The sequence below is a fragment of the Artemia franciscana genome, chromosome 19 (genome assembly GCF_032884065.1).
Source record: "Artemia franciscana chromosome 19, ASM3288406v1, whole genome shotgun sequence".
NCBI classification, from domain to species: domain Eukaryota; kingdom Metazoa; phylum Arthropoda; class Branchiopoda; order Anostraca; family Artemiidae; genus Artemia; species Artemia franciscana.
This window is the reverse complement of record NC_088881.1, coordinates 32,423,468-32,448,448: the sequence shown is the minus strand read 5'-3', so window position 1 is coordinate 32,448,448 and position 24,981 is coordinate 32,423,468. Positions and strand designations below refer to the sequence as shown.

Below are 24,981 nucleotides of genomic sequence, written 5' to 3'. Positions count from 1 at the left end.
TTCCAGTGTAGGTTTTAGCTCCTTGTTATAGGTTTAACTGAAATATTTACAGTTGAATGTTTTTATGTATTTAGCATCTCACCGGTTTTCAAAGGATGTCAGAGAATCCCCCCTTCTCGGTGTTAAATTTGACCAGGGAATCCTCCCCACTCAAAAAATGTCCCTGCAATTCAAATTATAAAATACAATATTTAACGATGGGTAAATTTTATAGCCTACGGCCTTATACACAAGAATTGATAGGGGACATGTCATTCCCAAAGGCACAGCTTAAAGACTTGTCAAAATATCTGATATTTTGAAAATAATATCTATTTAAAAAATTTTATCAGATATCTTTGGGGAAAACATAAGCGTGAAAAGGGGACTTTTGCTTTTGAATCTTTTTGGTTATAGGCAGGGCCCCAAATATACGAAATAGCTTCTGTTCGCTTTGAAATTTGATATTGCTTCTTTTGAAATATTTTAGTTGAATGTTTGTAAGTATTTAGCATCTCACCGTTTTTCAGAGAATGTCAAGGAATCCTCCCCCCCCCCTTCTCGGTGTAAAATTAGCCCAGGGAATACTCTTCATTAGAAAAACGCCCATGCATTTCAAAATAAGAAATACAATGTTTAACGATGGGCAAATTTTATAGCCTACAGTTTTATACCCTAAAATTGATAGGGGTCAAATCATTCCCAAAGGCAGAGTTTAGGGACTTGTAAACTATGTAGAAAATAATAGCTATTTAAAACTTTTTATTAGATATCCTTGTGGAAAAATTTGTGTGAAAAACTGACTATTCGCCTTTCAATCTTTTTGGTCATGGGCAGCGCAATAGCACTGCTAAAGTAAACAGCGATGTGAGCACAATGAATTATCATTCTTTTTTGTTGGTTGGTTTTGGTTTATTTGAGACTAGGGCAGTTCGCATCGAAGGAGTGGTCGTAGAAACTTCGAAAAGGGCTAATCCAATTGAAAATTGAAAGGGCTAGTGCCTTTTAATAGTCAAAAGTAATTGGAGGGTAACTAACCCCTTTTCCATGCCCAATATTTCCCAGAAAATATCCTATCAAAACTTTTAGATAACCATTTTATTCAACGTGGTTGGAAGGTCCGGTCATTATGTCTGTTGGGATTGTAAGAAAAGAAAAGAGATATACTTATAAGAAAAGAAATTCGGTAATGATGTTTTTCTAACCACGTTTTCCACTAAGCTTCGAACTTTTGGCTTTCCTTTTTAATGTTTTAGAATTTGTCATTTGTAATAATTGCAAATTTTTGGGCCTTCCTACTGATATTATAAAACTGGTTGCGTTCAATCCTGTAAGCTTAATCATGTAACGAGTGAATTTTATCTAACGAAAAAAAAAACAAGTTTTAAATTTGTCTGGCATTTTTCTAGTTTGAACTGAAATATAAAAATTTTGCTCAGGCCCCGTAAGTATTTTTGCAGTTTATTTTCGCCATTACCAGTTATTTCTCTCTTGACGCAATTTAATGTCTTTTTATATTGTCTTTTTAAAGACACAGTATGACATTAATAATTTTTCAAAAATTATTGCTATTAACGAATTTTTTCAGACTTCTTACCTATCTAGATCATTTTTTTTCATGCGAGAATATCCAAAGAATTTTTTGAAAAAATATGGATCCGTTTTCGAAAAAAAAAATAATTATTGCTCGACCCGGCTCAATTGTAACCGAAACTAAAAAAAAATGGAATTTTGATACTAGTATTTAAATCAAAAGAATCAAAAGAATTTTAAATATATAAGTTTCATCAAGTTTAGTCTTACCAATCAAAAGTTAAGAGCCTGAGGAAATTTGCCTTATTTTAGAAAATAGGGAGAAAGACCCCCTAAAAGTCATAGGATCACACCACGAAAATCACACCATCAGATTCAGCGTATCAGAAAACCCGACTCTAGAAGTTTCGAGTTTCAATCAACAAAATGTGGAATTTTGTATTTTTTTTCCAGAAGACAGATCACGGATGCGTGTTGATTTGTTGTTTTTTGCCCCAAGGGTGATCGCAACGACCCAGTGGTCCTAAAATAACGCAAGAAGGCACATTCTAACGAAAATTAAAAGCTCTAGATGCCTTTATAAGTGACCAAAAAAGTTGGAGGGTAGCTAGGCCCCTCCTACACTCATTTTTTCCCAAAGTCACCTGATCAAAATTTCGAGATACCCATTTTTGTGCAACATAGTCGAAAAAGGGCTAATATTTTTTGTGAAGGGATAGAGGTGTAACCTCAATTTAATATCTTTTTACACTAGTTTTTCTTTGTGCCATAAAATTATGACTGCAAGTTTCAAACTCATCAAAGACAAAAACTTGAAGCACCTGACACCCTTTCTTATCATATGTAATCTCAAATATCTTATTAAACAACAAAGAGGGATAAAACTCCACAAAAAAAAACCTCAAACGAGACTGCGGCCAGTATAGAGGAAAGACTAAAATAACGTAGATATTTTGCCTGCATCCAAACTAGGCGTCCTCAGTCCAAGATAAAAAGAAAAAAACACTAAACTAAAAACAAATAAAACCACCACCAATAATAATAAATACAATTGTCGCTACTGATCCACGTAGGGAAAAAAAACTATTAGAGTTACTTCAATGAGAAGATCAAAGCAAGTGAGGAAAAATCCTGAAAATTGAAACTTCGTTAATTATTCTGTTGCGAAATAATCCTTTTTAAGCTAATATTGAAGCAACTCTTTTTGGTTTAGTAGGTAATCTTGTCCCCTGGTGATTACATAAATTTTTAATTCCCTGATTGACTGTTGGTTCATTTTTCAAAAGACAATCATAAATTGGGTCAATATTTAAATTCCCTGTGTCTTTATTTATTGAAACATTAGCAAATACATGTTTTTTAATTTCTATAGTCTTCCTCTCCCACTGAGAAAAACCCCTATCATTGGAAATATGTGTAGCCTCGTCAAATTGTATAAAATGTTCGGGATGAAAGAATGTATATTCAGCCAGAGCCGAAACAAAAGTTTCAGAAGGCTGTCTTAGTTGTAGGGTTTTTTCTATTGAGTTACGATGCTCAATAAATCTTTCAGTAAATTGAATTTTAGGTAAACATAACATTAATACTTGTTTCCAATCAATGAGACCATTAGGTAGTTTTGTTAATTCTGGGAAGGATTTAACCCGGGGAAATTTAGTTAGTGGGGTGTATAAAATTCCTTGTTCTTGTGGAAAGTTTTATATTGATAGAACTCACCAACAATTTACTTAAAGATTTATTGAGCATTCCAACACAATAGAAAAAACCCTACAATTAAGGAAGCCTCCTGACACTTTATATATTTGCTAATCTTTCAATAAACAGAGATACAGGGAATTTAAATATTGACTCAATTTATGATTGTCTTCTGAAAAATGAACCAGTAGTCAATAAAGGAATTAAAATTTTACGCAATCACCAGGGAACAAGACTATCTACTAGACCAAAAAGAAATGCTTCAATATTAGCTTACAAGAGAATTTTTTCGCAACAGAGTAGTTAACTAAGTTTCAATTTTCATAGTTTTTCCTCAGTTGCTTTGATGTTCTCATTGAAGTAACTCTAATAGCTTCTTTTCCTTATGTGGATCAGTAGCGACAATTGTATTTATTATTATTGGTGGTGGTTTTATTTGTTTTTAGTTTAGTGTTTTTTCTTTTTATCTTGTGTTGAGGAGGCCTAGTTTGTATACAAGCTAAATATCCGTGTAATATTAGTCTTTCTTCTCTAGTGACCGCAGTCTCGTTTGAGGTTTTTTGTGGAGTTTTATCTCTCTTTGTTTATTGTCAAGTCTGGCCAGTTCGGCTTAAGAACTTTAAAATGTCTCACTAATCATTTAAAACAATATGCATTCAATAATTTGGACCAGTGATCTCTAAGTATTTTGATGTCAAATCAATGGTATAATAATTTACGGCACCAGTTTGTAAGCAAGCTATGGTTGGCCCGCGGCCACCCATTGCACTTGCTGGCTGAGTGGCCATGAAACGGAGATCAGCACTGCCAGTTTGGACCTTAAGGGTCTAGTGCCGTCTTACTTCCCTTTTTTACTTACAAGCTTATTAATCCACTAATTATACGAAGCAAAGTGCCATTCAAAAAGCGGGCCGGATAAATAAATAGCATGTATCATCTGTATTAATTATTGTCAGAATGATAAACCCTGAGTGCCACTTTTCACGAGGATGCGAGTTAACTCATTTTCACCTCCCATTCCCATGAAAACAACCATTCGTCCAAATAAAGGTGAATTTCTCTTTCCATCTCTACCCAGTTCTGAGGGTAAAGTTTAATTAGAGCTCTCCATCTGGATCAGCAAAAAAATAATAACAAGAGAATAAAAACAAAATATATGTTGAACAAATCAAGCTGAAAACTATGTTTCACGTAGATGAATGACTTTCATCCAGCTCATATACTTGTGAGAACAGGCTTTCTCTTTATGCTCAGACCCAACTAACTTATAAAATTCGGTGCCATCTATTACCTAAGTATTAACTAACTTTAATACTTAGCCAGGCAGAAAATCTCATAGGAAAAGGTTATGAAAATCTGAAAATAAAAAATGTCTGCCTTATACCGGTCATCTATGGCAGCAATCGAAAGATTTGTCCCACAAAAGTTCGCACCATTATGGAAACATCCAGCTGGTAATTTGGCTTTGCCTCTGAGAAAAGCAAACATACAGCTCCTGTCTTTTGTTACCAAAATCTCAGCAAATATAATATAATTTTAGCTTTTGGTTCTGTGTTAGTGGTTTCCCTATCAGAAGGGGACACTATTAAGTTCTGTGAACTAGGGCATGCATTATGAATTCTGAAATTTTTGCTTAGATCTAGGCTATATTGTTCCTAGTAGCACTTAACTTTAACCCTGATGATCAAATACATAGGCTAATAGGCTAGATTGTAGAACAGAGGCTCTTCAAAACAAGACATGTAAAAATCATGGTAAAATTCTAGTTGAGTGGCCTCTTGCTATCTCAAAAAGGGGTTAGGTTAAAAAAATGAAATTTTCAGGGATGGGTCTACAGGCTAAAGCATGTAAAATACCAATACAGTATTGTCAATTACAGGCTAAAATACACCAGAAGGTATTTTGAAATACCTACCTCTACTCCCTTTCCCTCTAGAGGGTCCTGGTCTTTGATGAGCAAAATTGTTATCTGATTCACAACTTTGCTCAATCCTGATTTGTAAGGTTTTAAAGATATCATGAAAAGAGAAATCACCAATGCTACAGCACAAACACAAAAAAAAAAAAAAAAAAAAAAAAAAAAAAAAAAAAAGGAGACAGAAGGAGAAAAGGAAGACTGTTTTCCTAAATTAGTGATTAATATAGACCAGCACTTGAATGAGGCCTTAACCCTACTCATCCATACAATCACATAGGTCAAACAGCATAGCCACACACAATCAACCATAAAGAATAATCCATGGACAGGCAGTCATGTCGTCAATAAGTATAAGTCGTCATTTACCAAACCATAGAAAAAATAATATAGACAAATAATTCAGAGGCAACACCCAACATAAGGGCTCATCAGGAGAATACACTGGCCTATATAGGGTTTCGCCACTCTAAATTCTCTACCCAGCACAGTGTTGTGGCTACCACAGAATATCCATGGCATCCCCGCGTCAGGTATCACCCCCAAAATACATGTCTATGAAAAAAACAGCAAATGTAAAACAACCAAGTAAAACCAAAACAAGCTTATCCTGTTAATATATCCCTCCCTTTAGCAACAATAGGTAAACTAAATATTATAAATTTTACCAAATCACAAATATTAACACATTGCAAAAAACCTGAATGAACTAAACAATTATATAATTCATCTTTACCATGTGGCTAATTTTTTAAAAATTCCGCTCAAATAGAAACACAATTCAAAATAAATGGCGCTGTGACAACATTTCTCGAACCTCCAAAATTAGTCAAAAATTTCTTTAAGTATTTCTAGATAATTCTTTTGATATTTATTTAAAAGTTCGTTATAATGAAAACTAAATTTTTTAAATTGCCAAGTTAATTTATTTGCAGAAAAACCTCTTGATATCAATTTTTGGCTTAAGATTTTACATCTATTTTTAAAATCAATATAATTACTACAAATCCTTGCATAACGAAGTAACTGTGAGAAAAACGCTGAATATGTGATATTTGAGTGTATATTACTTTCAGGGAATGGGAAACTAATCACTTCAAAATCAAAATCATCCGTTTTATTATACATTTTAAAACTTAATTTATTATCACAAATATTAATATTCAAATCTAAGAAATGATCTTCATGACCAGCGCCATGACTAGGCTCAAGAATAAGCTCTGATGGATATATATTTTTAGAAATATCAATGAAATCCTTACAATTTAAGACCAAAATATCATCTAAATATCTTTTATTATTTGACAAAGCATGTTTTAAATTAATTGGATTATTCTTATCCATCATATATTTATATTCTAGTTGACTTAAAAACAAGTCAGCTATAAATGGGCTGGCATTCCCCCCCATGGGAATTCCCATAATTTGCTTGTACAAATCACCCCCAAATCTTATATAAGTATTGTATAAAACAAATTCCAATAACTCAAAAATCATATCCAAGCTGTAACATCTCAAGTTAACTGTAGTATTAAAGCAGTTTGTCCATATGGCTTTTTTATTATAACTGTCTATTTTTAAGAACCTTTTACTAGATAAGAGGAAAGATTTCTTTATAACAGTTTTTAAATTATCTAACACTAAATTGAGTGATAAATTAGTATACATTGTCGCAAAATTGAAAGACTCAATTCTTTTAGCTGAAACCATTGTTAAAGAATCTATCACCTGCAGTGAATTATTAACACTCCAATATGGATTAAAATTCGAAAATTTTTTAATACCAGAACAATAGGTTTTAAGTTTATTTACAATTTCCTTTAAAATTAAAGAGAGGTCAGTAGCAGCAATGCGGGTTGGACATTTAGCTGCTCCAGCAATAAACCGTGGTTTAGGGGGATTCTTATGAAATTTTACAGTCCAATATAGGAAAGGGAACTTTTTATCATTGTCATATATTTTAATATTAAAATTTTTAAAAAGTATTTCTTCAGTCTTTTCAATTAAATTCTCATCCTCTATATTTACCTTTTCATAAACATTAGTTGTGCCTAACTCCCTTTTTAAGATATCACAAATACATTTCCTAAATTTTGAAAAAAAAAACAACATTGATATGGCTGAGAATACTACTCAAATAACAGGAATTTCATTTTCAGAACTAAAGGCAGAGAAAAGCAACTGGTAATTGAAAATTAAGGGAAAATGTTATTTTGTCAAAATTTCAATAGGTATATTAGCCCCTCATGTAGTCAAATTTCAGAGCCCTCTAGAGGGACAAGGAGTGGAGATGGGTACTTTAAAATACCTTCCCAGGATATACTTTAGCCTGTAGACCCATCCCCAGAAGTTTCATTTTCCTAACCTAACCCCTTTCCAAGATAGCAAGAAGTCACTAAACTAGAATTTCACCCATTTGGCTATCAGCCTTATTTAGAACTTTCTCCAAAGATACATTAGGAAAAATATTGAAAGGGATATAATTTTGAAATGCATAAAATTCTTTAGCAAAGAAGCCTTAAAGGATGCTATCAATACTTGCTTAAGTGAATTTAACTTTGACTTACTTAATGGTTATATGGGCAGCCACCAACCAACTTCATTTCTGGGTTATATGGATGATTTACTCTTTTCTTGTTTGAATGATGATCATTCTATTCTGTGTTTTGTAATGATTGGTTGCAGTGATGTTCCTGATGTACCTAATGACATTAATAGTACTATTGCATCAAGATTAAATGACCACAAAAGTTTATTTAATTTTCAGTTAAAAATAGTGAATCCAGCACTATATAGATTAGTCCACTGGTTTGGCCTACAAAGCCAGAAAGAGAAACAACAATTCCCATTTATGTATCTAATCCACATCCCAAGCTGAAGAAAGGCAATCCAGATAAACAGAGTAAATTTATTAAAGTTGATGGTATGGAGAGAATTATCAATGAAAAAGATAAGACAATCCACCACATAAAGGATGGGTGCTCTGTGGCAGAAGCTGCTAGAGCCATGCCTGTGCAAATAAAAAGCAAAGTGTTAAAAAAAGAGGTTTTAGGAATTGTTTGTAATAATGATTTTCATGTGGGAACTATTTCAGGTATCTATACTGATATCATGAGTGCTAAGCATTTTGGTATCTCTAAAACTGTTCTATTGTCTCTTTGACAGGGTGAGGGCCTTGATTATGTATTGAAGTATGGGATTAAAATCAACTATACACACTTCAAATTTTATAAGCCAATACAGACCCTTTCAGTGTTATAACTGTCAATCATTTGATTGCACAGCCCCTAAGTGTACTAAAACAGCTAAATGTTCAAGATATGCAGGAGAATATTACTCTTCAAAAAAGGAGCCTGCCACAGCAATATGTTGAAGTATATCAATTATGGTGGCAATTGCACTTGTTTCAGTTTTCATTTTACTATACTGAAGAAAGCAGCAGAGGCACATAGTTTTTTTTATGGTTTCTCTCTTTGTGACTCCTAACTAGTTGTGTTTTTTTTTCCAGAATGTGCACAGTGGCAAACAGAAGTTGCACCTAATAGGTATAACACTCAATGAATTTGATATTGTTTCTGTTTCTGAATATGTATCATTACCAACTAATTGCCAGGCCTTAATAACTTTTAATGATTTGGCTTATTACATACAGCCCGCCAAGCGTACTAGTGGCCACCTGTGTGGTGATCCCTTGATCACAGTTAGGAACAGGTCTTAACTTAAAACTTAAAACTTAAGTACTTAACTTAAGCTTTTGGATTTTTTTTTCTGGATGTTGATTTGGGAAAATTTGTTATTATTTGTGTTTAATTACCTACAAATTACTGCAATATTCAGGATAAGATCATAACTGATCAATATTATCATTTAATTTTTCAAAATTATTTTTAATAAGAATTTCTTTAACTGTTTCTTGAAAGAGCCTAAGGTATAGGACTGTTGAATCCCAACAGGAATGGATTTCCAAGCATGCCTGACACCAACTATCAGACCAAAGTCTGAGTTCATTGCATGAGTGATTTGTTGGGTGTTTTCCAGTGGAATTGTCTACTGGTCCTTTCTAGCCTACCAATCTTACTGAGCATATTTCAAACTGTAAGCTGTAGGGAAAATGTAGTTCTATTTTGCTTTCTAGGGTTATAATGAGAGAAAAGTCTAGATGCCTAGGACAAATACTGAATATAACAGATTGCCAAAGATCATGCTTTTTGACCAACCATCTAGGACCAAACAAAAAGGAGTTTGTCCTGAAATGGAGTGGGAGGCAGTCATAAGAAAAGATTTTATGGAAATTGGAACTTCTTGGGAGAGTATAAAGAAACAGGGTTCAAATGGATTGACATGGAGGACAAGTGTGCATAGCTCTGTTGGCCTCAGATGGACTAGTGCTGCTGTTAGTAGTAGTAGTAGTTTAGCTGGTTAGCATTGGAAGCAAATAATAGGTACACCAAATGTACACCACATTACAGTTGTTGTCAACCTCTCAAATCTAAACCCTTAACCAAGAAGATGACCATGCTCTAACAATCTATTCATGTTTGCTTGTCCCTCAAATGTATCAGCAGCAAAAAATGCACCAACTAGCAAAAGAAGCATACCCCTGATCACAAAGGCATAACAGCCAATTTTTATTTACAATTTCCTCCCTTGCCTTAAAATATAACCCAGAATTTTTTTTTCTTCTAACATGTAACTACAAAACTGAAGGTGTCAACCTCTCGAAATTTTAAAATAGTGTAGTTAGAATGGAACTTCTCAACCAAAAGCTGAACCATGGCTCTATGAAATGAAAGCCTAGGTGCATAATTTCAGATAATGCTCCCTGATATAGACTATAATTGCACTGGGTTTTCATTTGTTGATGGTTATTCAGGTTTTGTTTTGGTGGGTATTTTTTTTAGCTGAATAACCTCTTCCTAACTTGGCTATTTATAAAGGGTTGTCTTGATGCTGTAGTGTAACATTTGTAGACATGCATGTGCAAAATGTCAACTTTTAATGATAAGAGAGTAACACCAAATGTGAAGACCATGACAACCCTGTGGTGACCAAGATAGATTTTCATAAAACTTATATTCAACTAGAGCGCCTAGAGAATTCTGGGCATTTTTTCTTTCTAGTAAAGCTGTATAAGTCCATCAGTTCATCTCCTGCATCAAGTTAAGGTTGCAAATAGTATTTGGGCAGGTATTTCTCTCTGCTCAAACAGAAGCCTGTTCTTGCAAGTGATATGGCTGGCAATGTTCTCAAATGATGCCATATATCAAATGGCTGATGTAATAAACCAATACCTTTTTAGCCACAATATCAACCCTAATGAAGCCCATCCCTGGCCATGAACAGAGCCATTTGGCTCTGACTGACAGTGCTGCTCCCTAGTTCTATCTTACTGAGCAAGAGTGTTGAAACTTAATTTAGTACATATAGGGATAGATTGCACCCTGGCCTGGGTAAATCTGGTTTAGGGAAGGGGGATAACAATGGTAATTGACTGCTTTTATTTTGTAGTGCAATAATTTGGTCATAAAAAATGTATTACTTGGTAATAAAATGGGACATGAACTTGGTAATAAAATGGGACATGAGTTAACATTAGTGCTTGCATTATGATAAGCTTATTGATAATTTTAAAGGAATTTTTCAAAAACAACTGGACATCAAACTGGACATCAAACTGGAAGATTTAGAATTTGGCAATTTGGAATATGGGTGGAATAATCTTAGAAAAATAGTTTGCTCAGTAGCTATAGAAATCTTAGAGAGCAAAATTAAATTAGGTGTAAACCTTTTAAGCCTGGTAAAAGAAAGGAGGAGTTTGTGCAAGAACTTTGAGAATGACAAGTCTCACAACAATACAAGGAAAAAAATAAGGAAAGGGGTAAACGTGTTGATGTAATTATTGTTGTAAAAATTCCATTTTTTAGAGTTTTGGTTACTATTGAGCTGGGTCACTCCTTACTACAGTTTGTTACCATGAACTGTTTGACATTATAATTTCTGTTTGTTTTAAGGTTTGATAATTTTTGTTCGCCTTAAGGTTTGATGTTGCTATGGGGCAGGAGGATAACTGCTCCCTCCAGGCTCAAGTTTGTCCCCCCTAGACTTCAGTTTGCCCCCTCCCCCCAGCTGAAATTTAGTTCCTGCAAAAAATCTTGTCAAAAATAAGATAAGCCTGCATAATTGAAGTATCCAAATAAACAGGTCACTTTCCTGTAGTATATCTTTGCCTTTATGGTAATATATGATCATTTTCCAGTTTTTACTATCATTTTCACTTGATTTGGGAAACTTGGCTCCAATTTTGCCCCCCCCCCCAGGATTTGACGAAATTACGCCACTGATGTTGCTCCTTACTTTCAGTTGAAAAACTTATTTTTTTTATTTAATTAACTCCAGATAGTATTTGTTAATGGTGAACATACAGAACAGGTTTTTTAAAGAAAAGTAAAGAGCCTTGTTAAACCAAAAATGAGCAAAAATATATAAATGATGTTATTTCTATAAAAAAGACTATGTCATTAAAAAATGAACAGAAATCAATTTAAGAAAAATTTTCCAAAAAACAAGTTTGCTATAAGCCAAAAATGACTAGAAGTAAATTCAAATAATTTTCCAAGCGTAAAACTACCAACAATCACTATAAATATATGAATGAATTAAACCCAAAACAAACATAAATTACAATAAATAACTAATTCAATCTCAAAATGAGCAAAACTAGCTTGACACTTCCTCAAGACCAGAAGATAATTTGTACTTTACTGAACTCAAAATACATTTTCAACGTTTTCAATTTTTGACTGGTAAATATAGAACAATAATGACTAAGGAATAAATATCAGAATATTTATATTAAATTGACAATACATGGTTATTTTTTTTTTTTTTTTTGGCAAGTGGTTGTTGTCAAACCTAATGATTTTAAATTTTGCTTGATTTGACCCTGACTAGGTTATCTATTGTAATTTCTACTAGTTTTGGGTTTCATTTATTTATTAATGGTGATTTGTTGTAATTTTATACTTTGAAGGTAAGAAAAAAAAGTTGTAGAATTTGAAAACGCTTTGGTTCATAAAAACTTAAACAATAAGAATTTGTTGGCTCCCAAAGCCAACTATCCTTTCAAAGAAAAGCTAAACCTTCGTAAACTTTTTGGTGCCATATGTCTAGCTTAATTTTGATGATTGTTTACCTACATTTTTTTTCTTCTTCAGTTTTTTTTTGTTAATTTGGTGCAAGCTACTGCCAAAAATTACTGAAGTTCATATAGAAGTCTTTTCAGCAAAAATGGATTTGCGTTTTTTTCTATGATTTTAAGATAGGCTACTTTTAGTGTATAAATTCCACTCTTTCCCATTCCTTAGCACTTTTCAACGAAACTAAAAAAAAAAAACTCAAATACTATTCTCAAATTTGGAAACCTTATTTGGTATTTTCCAGGAAGTAAACGCCTAGAACTAAATCAAGGATCATGAAATGGTGGCCTTGGGTAAAATTGCTCTGCATCTGTAAGATACAACCAAATTGCATAATTATACAGTATTTTATTGGTAGGCTGAGCAAGTGAGCTTAAGCTGTTAGTAACTGCAGTTAGTAGTTAGTAATATAGGCAAGAGTAAAATTTTTCAGACAATTTTGGAATTGAAGGAAGATTTTGTATTGCAAGTAGGTGATAGATACAGTACTGAAAGGATTTATAATTAATTATGCATCAGGTGCTAATAATATGGTATGTGTAGGTAAATATCTAAAGGTAATAAACATGATTTTGAAGAAGAGGAAGTACCTAATGGTTTTTTCAAGACAACTGAATTTTCTTGGATCAAGAATAAAGAAGAGTGTAAAGATGGTATAAATTTCTCCTTCGGTCTTTCTTTTAGTTTTTTTATATTTTATATATTATTTATTATATTTTACATAATATTTATTATATATTATTTAATATTTATTATTTTTTATAGTTTATATTTTTTATGTTCGGTTGTGTGGAGTGTGTTTGTTTCTGTGTTTGTGCTGTTGCATTGGTGATATCTTTTTTCACTATACAGTATCAAGAAATTCAATCCCACAAAGAGCTTCACCAACATGGGTAGTATTCTAAGTAAAGCATGTGAATGAAGTGAAAGTGTAAAGGGTAGAATAGCCATGGCATATTGAAAAATAAAAAAGAATTGCAGTTGAAAAAAATTCATAGATCAGGAAGATAAATTTGCAAACTCAGGTTAGAATTTTGGAAACCAGGGTAATGAGAATATTCAAGTATGCCTCTGATTTATGCATACTTCAAAAAGACTGAGGAAGAATGGTTAAATTTCTTCTAAAGGAATTGTCTAAGGATAATTGCAGGTACTTTTTTGACTGACAATGTGTTAGATTATAGGCTGTAAGAAATAGGGTTTGATGAAACTTTTCTGGGACTATAATGAAAGAAAGGTTAAGATAGCAAAGCCACGTTTTAAGGGTGAATGATAAGATGTTGCCAAAAATTGTACTTTTTGGCCATTCATCTAGGGCCAAGCAAAACACAGGGCATCCATGAGGGGGGGGGGTCATAAGAAGGAATTTAGAGAAAATAGGAACTTCATGGGAGAGGATAAGAAGTGAAGGCTTGAATAGATTTGGATGGAAGAGAAGCATGTGTACTGTTATGCGCAACATCTTTTTATTGGAAGAAAAAGCAAAATTTGAATGAGGCTAGTTACATTATGGTAAATTTTCTGTTTAAAAGTACTGAAGACTGCCAAAATTTATAAAAATCATCCATTGAGTCCTCAAAAGTTAAGTTACTATCACATTCAATTAATCTAGTTTTATCTTGGGTGTATTTTGGTCTGAAATTTTATATTTTTAGTGTATGTAATTTATATTTATATTCATTGTATTTACAGCCTGCTAATTGAGAGAAATACTACTACTAATAACTCACTGCAGTACCAAACCAGCTGAGTCCAACAAAGCTGAGCACACTCTTCCTATCTTCCAATCTATTCAAAGCTTCCCTCCTTGTCCTAGCCATTCAACTTGTCTCTCAATATAGCCCTAGAAAGTAGGATAGAACCAAATTTTTGCATACAGCTTGTTGTTTAAAATATGATCAATCAAATGGATGCTCCAAGTAATACATAGGCTATGCAATTCTTCTAGAAAATATCTATACTCTGTACTCTGAAGTGCCCACGTTTCAGAACCATACTTGACCACTGTCATCAATGTAGCTTACAATATTCCAATCTTGGTTTGGAGACTTACTTATTCTTCTTTATTCTTTTACTTTTACTATTCTTTTACTATTCATCTTTATTCTATTACTTATTCTTCTTTACTTATTCTTCCGAACTTTTTCAACTTTGAAATAAAACTTGGGCCTTGGCTATTCTACTTTTGACATTTCTGCTGCATCCACCATCTTTACTAATAATAATACCCATGTAAGTGAAGCTATCCGTTTGATACATCTTCTTGGTGTCTAACATCACCTCTTTACCTTCATTTATTCCTAGTCTAAGCAACTTAGTCTTCTTAACTTAGACTTGTTAGTCCATAATTAAAGTTTCCTTGAAATCATTAGGTACTTCATCTTTTTCAAAAATCATATTCATGATTTTCAATAATTTATCAGTGATTTCGCACCCACCACATTTCAAAAACTCATTTACCACAGTATTAGAATATTGTTTTAGAAAAAACAAATGAGAAAAACAGTGCAACAGACTAAGCAGGAGAGTTAATGATTGGTTCTAAATGGGCTTTCTATTAATGGGGCTAGTGGAGCCCTTATCAAATAGTGAGGTCCTCCCCTGTACAATATTAGCATTACTCATGATTTGGTGAATAGGTCTGGGACCAAGGCATTTTTTTTTTTTTTGCATTGGGCCCTACTGTTTGAAAGTATTTTGAAGTCAAGCTGTCTGAATTCCCACATTTCCCATTTCATTTCATAAATTAACAATGGTAGGGTCCGTGGATATATCTTCAAGATTAGTTTCCCCCTATAGTGTTCAGATGATGCTAGATATTAACTCCTTTTTTATTTCAGGACCTCAGACTGTATTCTTTTGGGCTCCTCTTTTTAAATGGGTATGTACATATTATGTTATTTATGTGTAAACATAACCTTAAGCCAATGATTTTTTTGACATGGTTGACTTGTGTCAGTTTTTTTCTAAAAGAAAATTTGAGGGAAATGGGAACTTCCTGGGAGGGTGTAAAGGGGGAAGCTTTGAATAGATTAAGATGGAGAAAGAGCATGCGTAGCTGTATTGGCTTCTGGTGGCCTGGTGCTGTGGCGAGTTTTTAGTAGTAGTAGTAGTTGTTTCTAAAAAGAAGCTAATCTTTTGTCAAAGAAAAGGCTTCTTGTCTCTTTTCTATCCTTGTGTAGTTAAATGTTTTACTTATCTCAGAAGATTGTTTCACAATTCTTCCAAAGTACTTTTAAATAAGTTAGACCATGTAAAATCAAAACACAGTAAGTACAAAACAATTTTTTTTTTTTAATTTCAGTTCAAAGTTACAAAGTTAAATGGGAAACAATGATATATATGTACTGCTCAAAGGGTGTATATGGCTATTTTCCAAAACTGAGCTATTGTCTATTCATGGGTTGAGGAGGGGGCACAGTAGGCAAAAGAATAAACACAACACATCTGGCTGTTAATTACATTGCGATTTATGAGAGAGGTAGACCCCTGAACCTTTGGGCTGGGGGTCAGTCCACCAGCACCTTTAAATAAAGGGCCTGGTCCAACTTTTTACCTTGTGAATTTTAACTATCATTATAAGCGGCATTGATGACTACTTTGCAGACTGAATATTTGTGGCAATATTTTAACGTGGAACAGCTTTTGACTCAAGTCATCAGTCTAGAAGCTAAAACAAGTCTGAATCCTTCAACACTTACAAATCTGAGAACTAGCTTGCTATTTTGTTTAATCTTTCTCACGTACTACTATTGCTACTGCTACTTCTAATAATAACTTAATGCAGCACAAAACCGCCTAAAGACAAAGCTCTGTCCCCTTCTTCTCCACCCAATCTGTTCAAAGCTTCACTGTTTACACCCCTCCCATGAAGTTCTAATGTCCATTAAATCCTTTGTTATGACCTTTTTTCATCTCTTTAGAGGACGACCTACTTTTCATTTGGTCCTATGTTGATGGCCACACAGTACAACCTTTGGCAATCTGTCATGTTCAATCCATGGAATGTGTCCTAGTCATCTTAATAATTATGTCATTACAGTCCTAAAAGGTGGGATCAAACCATATCGTTCATAAGCATCTTGTCAGTCAAATTGGTACTTAAAAGTGCCCATAGATAATATCCCTGGGAACAAATTAAATAAATAAATAACATTATTCCTCACGCCTCTCAATACAAAATTCTATACAACTGACACCTTTTTAAAAGAAAAGTGTTATGGCAGGGCGAAGAGCGGATCGACTGCGGCATGATTTCCATTTAAAGTCGTCCTACGTTAAAAGTCTCGAGATATGGTATGTTTATGTTTAGGCTATTGGAGAAGGCTTCCAGTGATTTCATCTTTTCGACTGGGAATGGTAGTTTGTTCCAGATCCTGATGACCCGGGGTATGAACGAATGTTGGTAAGAATTAGATCTTGCAATCTTCATCTTTCACGGCAAATTAACGAATCTTCCCGGCTTTCAAAACACCCATGTTTCAGAATCATATTCTAAACCTGGTTTGCAGCCTTATCTTCCTAATCTTCTAAAGTTTTTTTTTTTCAGCAATGTAACAGTATGCTGTGACTTTGCTATTCTACTCTTTATACCATTTTCACTAATAATATTACCCAGTTTATTATAGCTATCCACATGCTCGATCTTCTCTTTACCCAACATCACCTTTTCACCTTCATTTATTCCTAGTCTAAGTGACTTAGTCTTCTTAAAGTTAAGTTTCAAATCTATTCTTACATTCTAAACTCTCAAAACCTCCGAAAATTCGTTTTGCTAACATTCTTATCTAAAATGCTAAAACCATCAGCATAACCAAGTCTAATAGAGTTTTATCCCTCCCATTTAGTTACATACTCTTCCATTACCTATGTCACACCAGTAGATACTATCATTTACTATGATCAGTGGCTACAGTGCTTTAGTTGAATATGGTTGGTAGCTTAGAAATAGTTGAAGGATGAAAAGACCCATGGTTATGACTGTGACACTCGGCATGTGGTAGGCTTGTACATATGTGATTCTAGAACCAGGAATTAACATAATAATTGTTTTCTTCTTTAGCATTAAGTCTTGGAGTGTCAATTCAACAGTTTGAAATTGAATTAAGAAATTCTAGCATGAATCCAATTACTCATCCGTGTCTATCCACAGACTCAAAACTTATTGGATTTGTATTCTCCTGGGAGGTGATTGACAATCTCAGCATTAATTTACTTACTTTTTTGGCTGCGTTAAAATCACGCGTTTCTTCATTCCATTGTAATTTTGATTTATCTTCTAACTGTACTTCTCTTTGTGGATCATTTTCGTTTGTTATTCTATATGATTCTTGCTGTCTTTTGTTTTCTAACTGTACTGGGAGGGTGTAAAGAGGGAGGCTTTAAATAGATTAGGTTGGAGGAGGAGCATGCGTAGCTGTGTTGGCTTCAGGCGGCTTGGTGCTGCAGTGAGTTATTAGTAGGAGTAGTAGTAGTAGTAGATTCCGTTGTTCATCATTTTCGTTTGTACTTTCATTTGTGGTTCGTTGTGATGCTCGTTTTTACGTATCTTCTAGCCACAGATTTCCTTGTGCTTCATTTTCATTCATCATTACCTCAGACATTTTTTTTATGACCTTTGCTCTAGCTGTTTGGGTTCATTTGTCATCTTGTATAAATTTGTATTATGCATATATCTTCTTTTTTTTGGTGTTGGCGGGGGGTATAAAATTCGAAAATGTACAAAAACAGACAAATTATGTGAAAATGTGAGAAATTATGGGGCAAATTGTGAAAATCTTGGGATTTGATAGAGGGAGGGAAGGGTGTTTCCCTCTTGCTTCCGTGCATAGTAAGATCAGAGGTTCACTAAGTTAAGCAGTTTTTTTTTTGATTAAGGATGCAAATCTGAAAACCCCCAAAACAGACGAATTATAATTTATAGACAGACAGAAATAATATAGGTCAATATCGGAAATTATGGGAAGAACCGTGAATATACTGAGATTCTGAGGGGGTTGGGTGACGAATATTCAACAAATATAACAAGAGCAGAGGCACCTTAAAATGATAATATTGATGGTTATGAGAATATTATGTCCAAAGGCATGGTTATCAGGTCTTTCAATTATGGTAAACAAAATGGCTATCTCGAAATTTTAATCAGACGATTTTGGGAAAAAGGGGTGAGAAGATGTTCTAGGTGTCCTCCAATCTTTTTGTCACTTAAAGGGCAATAGAACGTTTTATTTCCGTTCGAATGAGCCCTCTCACGATATTCTAGGAACACTGGATCTATATAATCACCCCTGGAAAAAAACAACAGATAAACACGCATCCGTGATCTTTCTTCTGGCAAAAAAAATACAAAATTCCAGACTTTTGTAGATAGGAGCTTGAAACCTCAACTTAAGGGTTCTCTGATACATTGAATCTGATGCTTTTTTTTTTTTATTTGAAGTTATATCCCCCTAACGTACGTTATAAACAAAATGAGGCTTAATTTTGCAGGGTTTGGTGATTGCGGGTATAAGCGACATCAGCAGACCAGCAGAAAAAATTAGCATAAGTCAAGCAGGTGCTTTGATGTGTACTGGCTTTATTTGGTCCCGATATTCACTGGTGATTATTCCCAAGAACTGGTCGTTATTTGCTGTAAATTTCTTTGTTGGACTCACTGGCCTTTATCAAGTGTCCAGAGCTGCCAAGTAAGTTCCTCTGACCCAACTATCTGTATTTTATCGTAATTGAATAGCACCAGGGGTGTTCATCTGGATCACAAGACTGTCGAGTTAGTATAAATTGTTTTAGGTATTTTGGAAACTGTGGTATTTAACTAATTCTAAGGTATTTAAATAAGGAGTGGGATTTAAAGAGTGGCAGCCCGATCGATCAAATCAGAACATAATAATCTTTAATAACGGGGGGGAGGGTCGGATAGAGGGCATAAGGTTCTACTCGTTTTAGAGCTAGATCTGGGTTTACAGCCTCTTTAGTTATTATAAAATAAATTTAGTAATCAATTAATTAGTAAGTACTTAATTAAGTAAATAAAATAAAATTTAGTATTAGTTATTATAAAATGTTTTTTTGCACCATAGGTGAAACATATTCGCAAAATCGAGCCTATTGACAGACGAGGTCGAGGTCGAAGGCTTTGACCGAGTCCGTTGATTTTTGAATTAAAAATGGAATGGTTGTGGGCAAGTCAAGTCATGGTCAAAGTCAAGTCAAGTCATGGTCAAAGTCAACATGATTGTAGAAAAAGTCAAGACAGATAGTCCAATTAAATGAGAAGAAAAAAAATGTTATTAATTTCCCCCCCCCTTCATTGCCGTTGTTATCATCTCCCATTTATGCTACACCTCTCATGCATGTCACTCGACAATGCCGAACTAGAGTCAACCTGTTGGAGGGTCTCCCCGGGGAACACACGCTGGTTCTACCAATATAATGAAAAATTTTCAAGTATACTTGAAAGTTTTCTTATAACCTCTCCGTCTTCTGTTTAACAGAAGACGGACACTGGAAATTCTCCGATCCTTTAAACTTCCAATCCTGTTTGTGCAGCTTGAGTCTTGCTCGCTGTATCGGTGTGGTCGTCTACTTTGCCTGCCTGTTCAAATACCAGTCCGACCATCTTTGATTTTTCCCCAACTAAAAACGGCTGGAAATGCACCAAGGCTTCAGCCTTTACGCAAAACAGCTCTGAAGTCAAATAACAGTGTTAATACCTCGTTTGTTTTACTCTGGCTCTGCTGCTGAGCAAGAGCTGTCAGTCAAATTGAACCAAAGATTATGTGAAATCTTAAAACCGTAAAGTCAAGCCATTATAGAAATATTTATACATTTTTTTTGTGAAAATTTAATGAAATTCAAATGGATTCACTTATCTAGGTAGTACTCCAACCCACAAATGTGTCAAAAAGCTGCAAAAGGGCGTCAAGTTAAAAACTGTACCACGTTTTGCTTACTTCAAACATCTAATATATTTTTGACTTAGTTATCGCTTTTTCCTTGCCATTTAATTCATTATTATTTAATCAATCTTGTATAGCAAGCCAAAGAAAGAGTGTTTCATAATATTTTGTGTATATACCTGTCAGTGTTATAAACTAAATATTCACTTTAACGGCGAAACTTCTACCTCAAGTTTGGCTTGTAGCCAAAGCGAAACTTATTTTTGAAGGTAAAGGAGGGGTAAAAGCTAATAATCTTTAGATTCTAGTTATTTAATAAAAGATCGAGACAGGAACTTTAAAATACCTTCCAAAATAATTTAAAATAAGTTTATAAAATTTAAGGACAATTCTTGAAAGTGTCCTGGAAACCAATGGGGATGACCTCATACCCTAATATACCGATGAGGGGATAAAGCGGTCGAAGATTATTACTTAAAAATATCGGAGTAATAACTCAATCGAAGCTTCCAAAAAAGAAAATTATTCCCAATTACCTGGAAAACCCCGGGATTAGCTCCAACTAAGTGGGGATTATGGGGATGGGCTCTCTCCTAATAGCCCAAAGTTTGTGGCTAATTCTTAGTAGCCTAGAAAACCCAGGGCTTAGCCACGCATACCGGAAACCAGGAGGCTAGATCCAATAAGAGAAAAAAAAAATTTACAGCTTCTAAACCCAGAGTTGTGTCTAACAACCAAGAATTCAACCCAAAAGCCTTCCCTTCAAGGTAGACCTCTCTGCCTTGTGCTAAACAATGAGCTTGGGAGACCAAATGATTATCGAAATTTTACTGTGTACATCTATATTCATCTATCAATGCTAGAAAGAAGGCGAGCTTCTACTGAATCATACTTTCAGAGAGTTGCGAATGTACTCAAGTCTCCTGAAGTTGCGAAGGAAACTTCATTCCTGAACCAAGGTTCAGGCAGATCGGACGCAAGTGAAGCATAAGGAAAGTCCCAACATCAGGCGTTTGCTCTTGCAATTATCAGTAATTTCATTGTCACAATTATGGATTAATGGGCATTAATAACCCGTTCGAAAGTAATCCGTCCTAGACATAGTAGTGCTTATCCTCCGAAACAAAACATTAAATATATATGATAAAGGGTAGGGGCTTAGCTCCAGTATTTTATTTGGGGAGGGGCAAGAAAGGTTCATATCCGAATAGTCAAGGGGCATGGGCCACATAATTATTTTTTTCTAAATTATCGGGGAGACTGCTCCCCTCCCCCCCGATATGACGCCTCTGGTGAAGGGTGTTGGATACTCTAGACGTGCGGCATCGGGGAAATTATTTTTTGGGTGGGTGATAGGGTTGTAACTTAAGCGTAAGTGCTACACTGCCCTCTTCTTCCGACAGCCATCTTTCATAATGATTAGCCCCATGGCCGTGACCACGGAGAGTCAAGGCTAAGTCATGGGGGATAAAAACATCCACAGATCTATACCTATTTCTTTTTTTTCAATAATATACATACAAATAAAAGTGGTAGGCCATAGCATTGGTTTTGTTATTGGAAGTAATTAACTGTGAAATGACTTTGCTGGCCTGATTTTCTGGATTGAACAAGGTATGTACACATTAATTTCTACAGCAAGGGGGGGGGGGAAAGGAAACATGAAAACTATAAGAAAACATCCAGGTTCTTGTTAATCAAACGGAACACACTCAATAATTACGCTTAGGTTATGTCTCAGAAAACTGGTTTTATAGCATCAAAGACAAATGATGGGTGACATAATGCGTTGGATTTGTAAAATTCGGGCTATATGTTTGCACATTAGGGGGGTGGGGGTTAGGTTAGGGGCACTGTCCAAAAACTATGCTCTTCATCCTTAATGTGCAAATATTTTGTCTAAATTATATTATTATATAGACTAACGGTTATATGAAGGTTATATTTCATTAGGATTAACTTCACTTCTCGGGTGTATTTCATGTAATTAAGAAGCACCAACATCCAGGATTATGGGGAAAAATATCGAAATTATTAAAATTTTGGAGGACGCAGGTGTGAAGGCTTTCCGTCAGGTGCAAACAAAATTTTGTATGCGTTGAATTGTTGGCGCGTCAAATTTTTTCGCTTGGATTCTCCTTGCACTTTTTCGGAAGTTGAACTGTGTTTGGGGAAGTTGCACTGTGTTTGGGGAAGTTGCACTGTGTTTTGGAAAGTTGAACTGAGTTTGGGAAGTGGAATTGTGCTTGGGGAAGTTGAACTGAGTTTGGGAAGTGGAATTGAGTTTCGGGAAGTTGAATTGAGTTTAAAAAATTGAATTATGTTTTGGGAAGTTGAGCTGAGTTTGGGAAGTAAAATTGCGTTTCGGGGAAGTGTAATTGTGTTTTAGGAAGTTGAATTGTGTTTGGGGAAGTTGAAATGAGTTTGGGAAGTTGAATTGTGTTTGGGGAAGTTCAATTGTATTTTGGATCGCCGCAACCATGTTTAACTTAATAGGCTAGCTAAAGCGATCCTGACACCAATATCTCATACGGATGTCTAACACTGTATTATGTTGTTTTTAGATACCAATACATCGAAAAGCCTAAGATGGAGTCCTAGTCCCAGACCTGAAGAACTGTAGATGGCCCATTGCATGCATCAATAGAATCGAGTTGTCTAGTTATATGTGTATGCCTCTACAACCAGTTTGATATTGCCAAAAACAATATAAGATATTAATTTTTTATATTTTGTGAAATTTAGGGGGAAATAATTATCACTGGATTCGATATTAGCTCTTTTCGATTGTGCCACCGCCCTAGCCTGTAACTTTTGCACAAAGGTTCACTCAAAGTTGTTTAATTATATAGCTCTTAGGATTTGTTATTAAATTTGTAATCGCAAAGACAAATTTGGATCGTGTGGGGGGGGGGAGAAGCCCTCTGTAAGATCACTAGGAAGGATCTACACAAAGGGGAATCTGCTTCCCAGTCAGATTTCCATACGGGGCATTTTTTTGGTTGGTACCTCCCCTAGAAATTACGTTAGAATACCCGCTCCGAAATTCGGTCTCCTGTGAAGCAATGGTTTCTTTTCTCATAAATTGTTATCCAACCAAAGTTGTCCAATCATAAATTGTTATCCAACCAAAGTTGTCCAATCATAAATTGTTATCCAATCAAAGTTGTCCAATCATGAATTGTTATCCAATCAAAGTTGTCCAGTCATAAATTGTTATCCAATGAAAGTTGTCCAATCATAAATTGTTATCCAATCAAAGTTGCAGCGTGAAACTGGGCCTCAGATTTTATTTGTCTAACCAAGGTGCGACGTTTGCCATCTTTTAATTCGAAGAAAGCCCCTCTGTCTATATAAACTATTCTTTTGTAAAGCATTTTTCTCAATGTCTTATTTAATTTCTCCCTAATCTACATATCTATAGCCACAATTTCAATCTCGGAATTACGCCATAATGAATTCTAGTGAATATAAATGTCAAATTACAACAAAATGTGAAAATCCTTTTACACACGCGAAATAGACGAAGAGGAAGGCTTTTAATTCTGGACATCTGAAAACTTTTCATTAAACACAACCAATACTTTCAAAATCCTTATGGAATCATTAAAGTGCCGTTAATTTGGGAAGTAGGGGGGCCTTTTCCCGATTTATTTTCTGCCCCCCCCCCACCCCTAGATTTTTTGTGAAAGGGAAAAAAATCTCAAATTTTTAAATTAAAATCAAGTTGCCATCAAGCCATGGGTAATAGGAAAAAAAGCCAAAACAGATAGTCTGAGTGAGAGGCAAAGCTGACATAAGCCCTTTATAGGATTGTATAAAAATGATATTATTTTCACTTGTTGATAGATTGTCTATCATCCATCCACCCTAGGACAGTCATAGAAGAACATAATATATACAATTTCAAAAAAGTACGTCCCCATGAGATTTTTCATTTTCATTGAAGAGAAATAAAAAAAACGACAAATTCCTCCTCCCCCCTCCCTGCAGACATTGGAAAATAAATAGAAGTCACTGGAATCATTGTCCATAAATTACTTACTAGATCGGTGCCACAATCAACTTTAAATAAAACAAATTAGCCTTAATGAATTATTCTAATTTACGTTACTAAGACTGTAAAAAAAGTTTTATTCTTTTAATGTCGTTTTATTTAATCCAAATTTGCATCTTCTAAGGAAGGTACTGTGCCAATTTTTTTATTAATTTAAATTAATAAATAAATAAATAATTATTTTTTTTTATTTATAAACAAAATTATTAATTCTATATGCAAGGTGTCTCAACAGTAGCGATGCGCCTTGAGTAGTTTTAAAGGTGGACATAATTTAGCTGGTAGTGTATAGGCTACTCTAGTGTCCGGCTATAGATTTCAACTGCCATCCACTCATATGTTTGTATTCTTTGAAATTTTTTAAATTTTAGTGTCTATTTTGCATAAAAAGGTTGATTTTTAGTTGACATGCCTGTATCGTGGTAAATGATTCTGCCCCTTTTTTATGTTTTTGTGCTTTATTGAAACTAGAAACTAACTAGTTTGTTAATGCTAAAATATTTAGTTAAGAGTCTTTTTTAGGAGGGGGATTATAGAAACGAAGGTAATAATCTATTTATAGGATATTTTGCTTTAAAAGTGTTGGCATCCATTTTGAAACAAAAGATAACAGTTTAATCGCAATTGAAGCGAAAATATAAGAAAAAACTTATGCAAAAGTAATAATAAAAGTCCGAATATTGTGGAAAACCCTAGCTTAAACGTCTG

The 24,981-nt window shown here is 34.4% G+C and overlaps 1 protein-coding gene across 1 annotated transcript; it reads left to right on the top strand.

Annotated features, from left to right (window-relative positions):
• Positions 1-4,517: 4,517 nt before the first annotated feature.
• Positions 4,518-24,159, top strand: LOC136039576 (mitochondrial pyruvate carrier 2-like). Its single transcript, XM_065723427.1, has 4 exons — positions 4,518-4,661; positions 15,159-15,199; positions 18,808-19,004; positions 22,781-24,159. The coding sequence occupies exons 1-4, from the start codon at positions 4,577-4,579 to the stop codon at positions 22,815-22,817; spliced, it is 360 nt and encodes a 119-aa protein (XP_065579499.1). The 5' UTR covers positions 4,518-4,576; the 3' UTR covers positions 22,818-24,159.
• Positions 24,160-24,981: the final 822 nt, after the last annotated feature.

Coding starts and splice junctions, on each gene's coding strand:
- LOC136039576 (XM_065723427.1), top strand. CDS start 4,577: ATGTCTGCCTTATACCGGTCATCTATGGCAGCAATCGAAAGATTTGTC. Junction 4,662..15,158: donor ATTATGGAAACATCCAGCTG/GTAATTTGGCTT, acceptor TTTTTATTTCAG/GACCTCAGACTGTATTCTTT. Junction 15,200..18,807: donor GGGCTCCTCTTTTTAAATGG/GTATGTACATAT, acceptor TTAATTTTGCAG/GGTTTGGTGATTGCGGGTAT.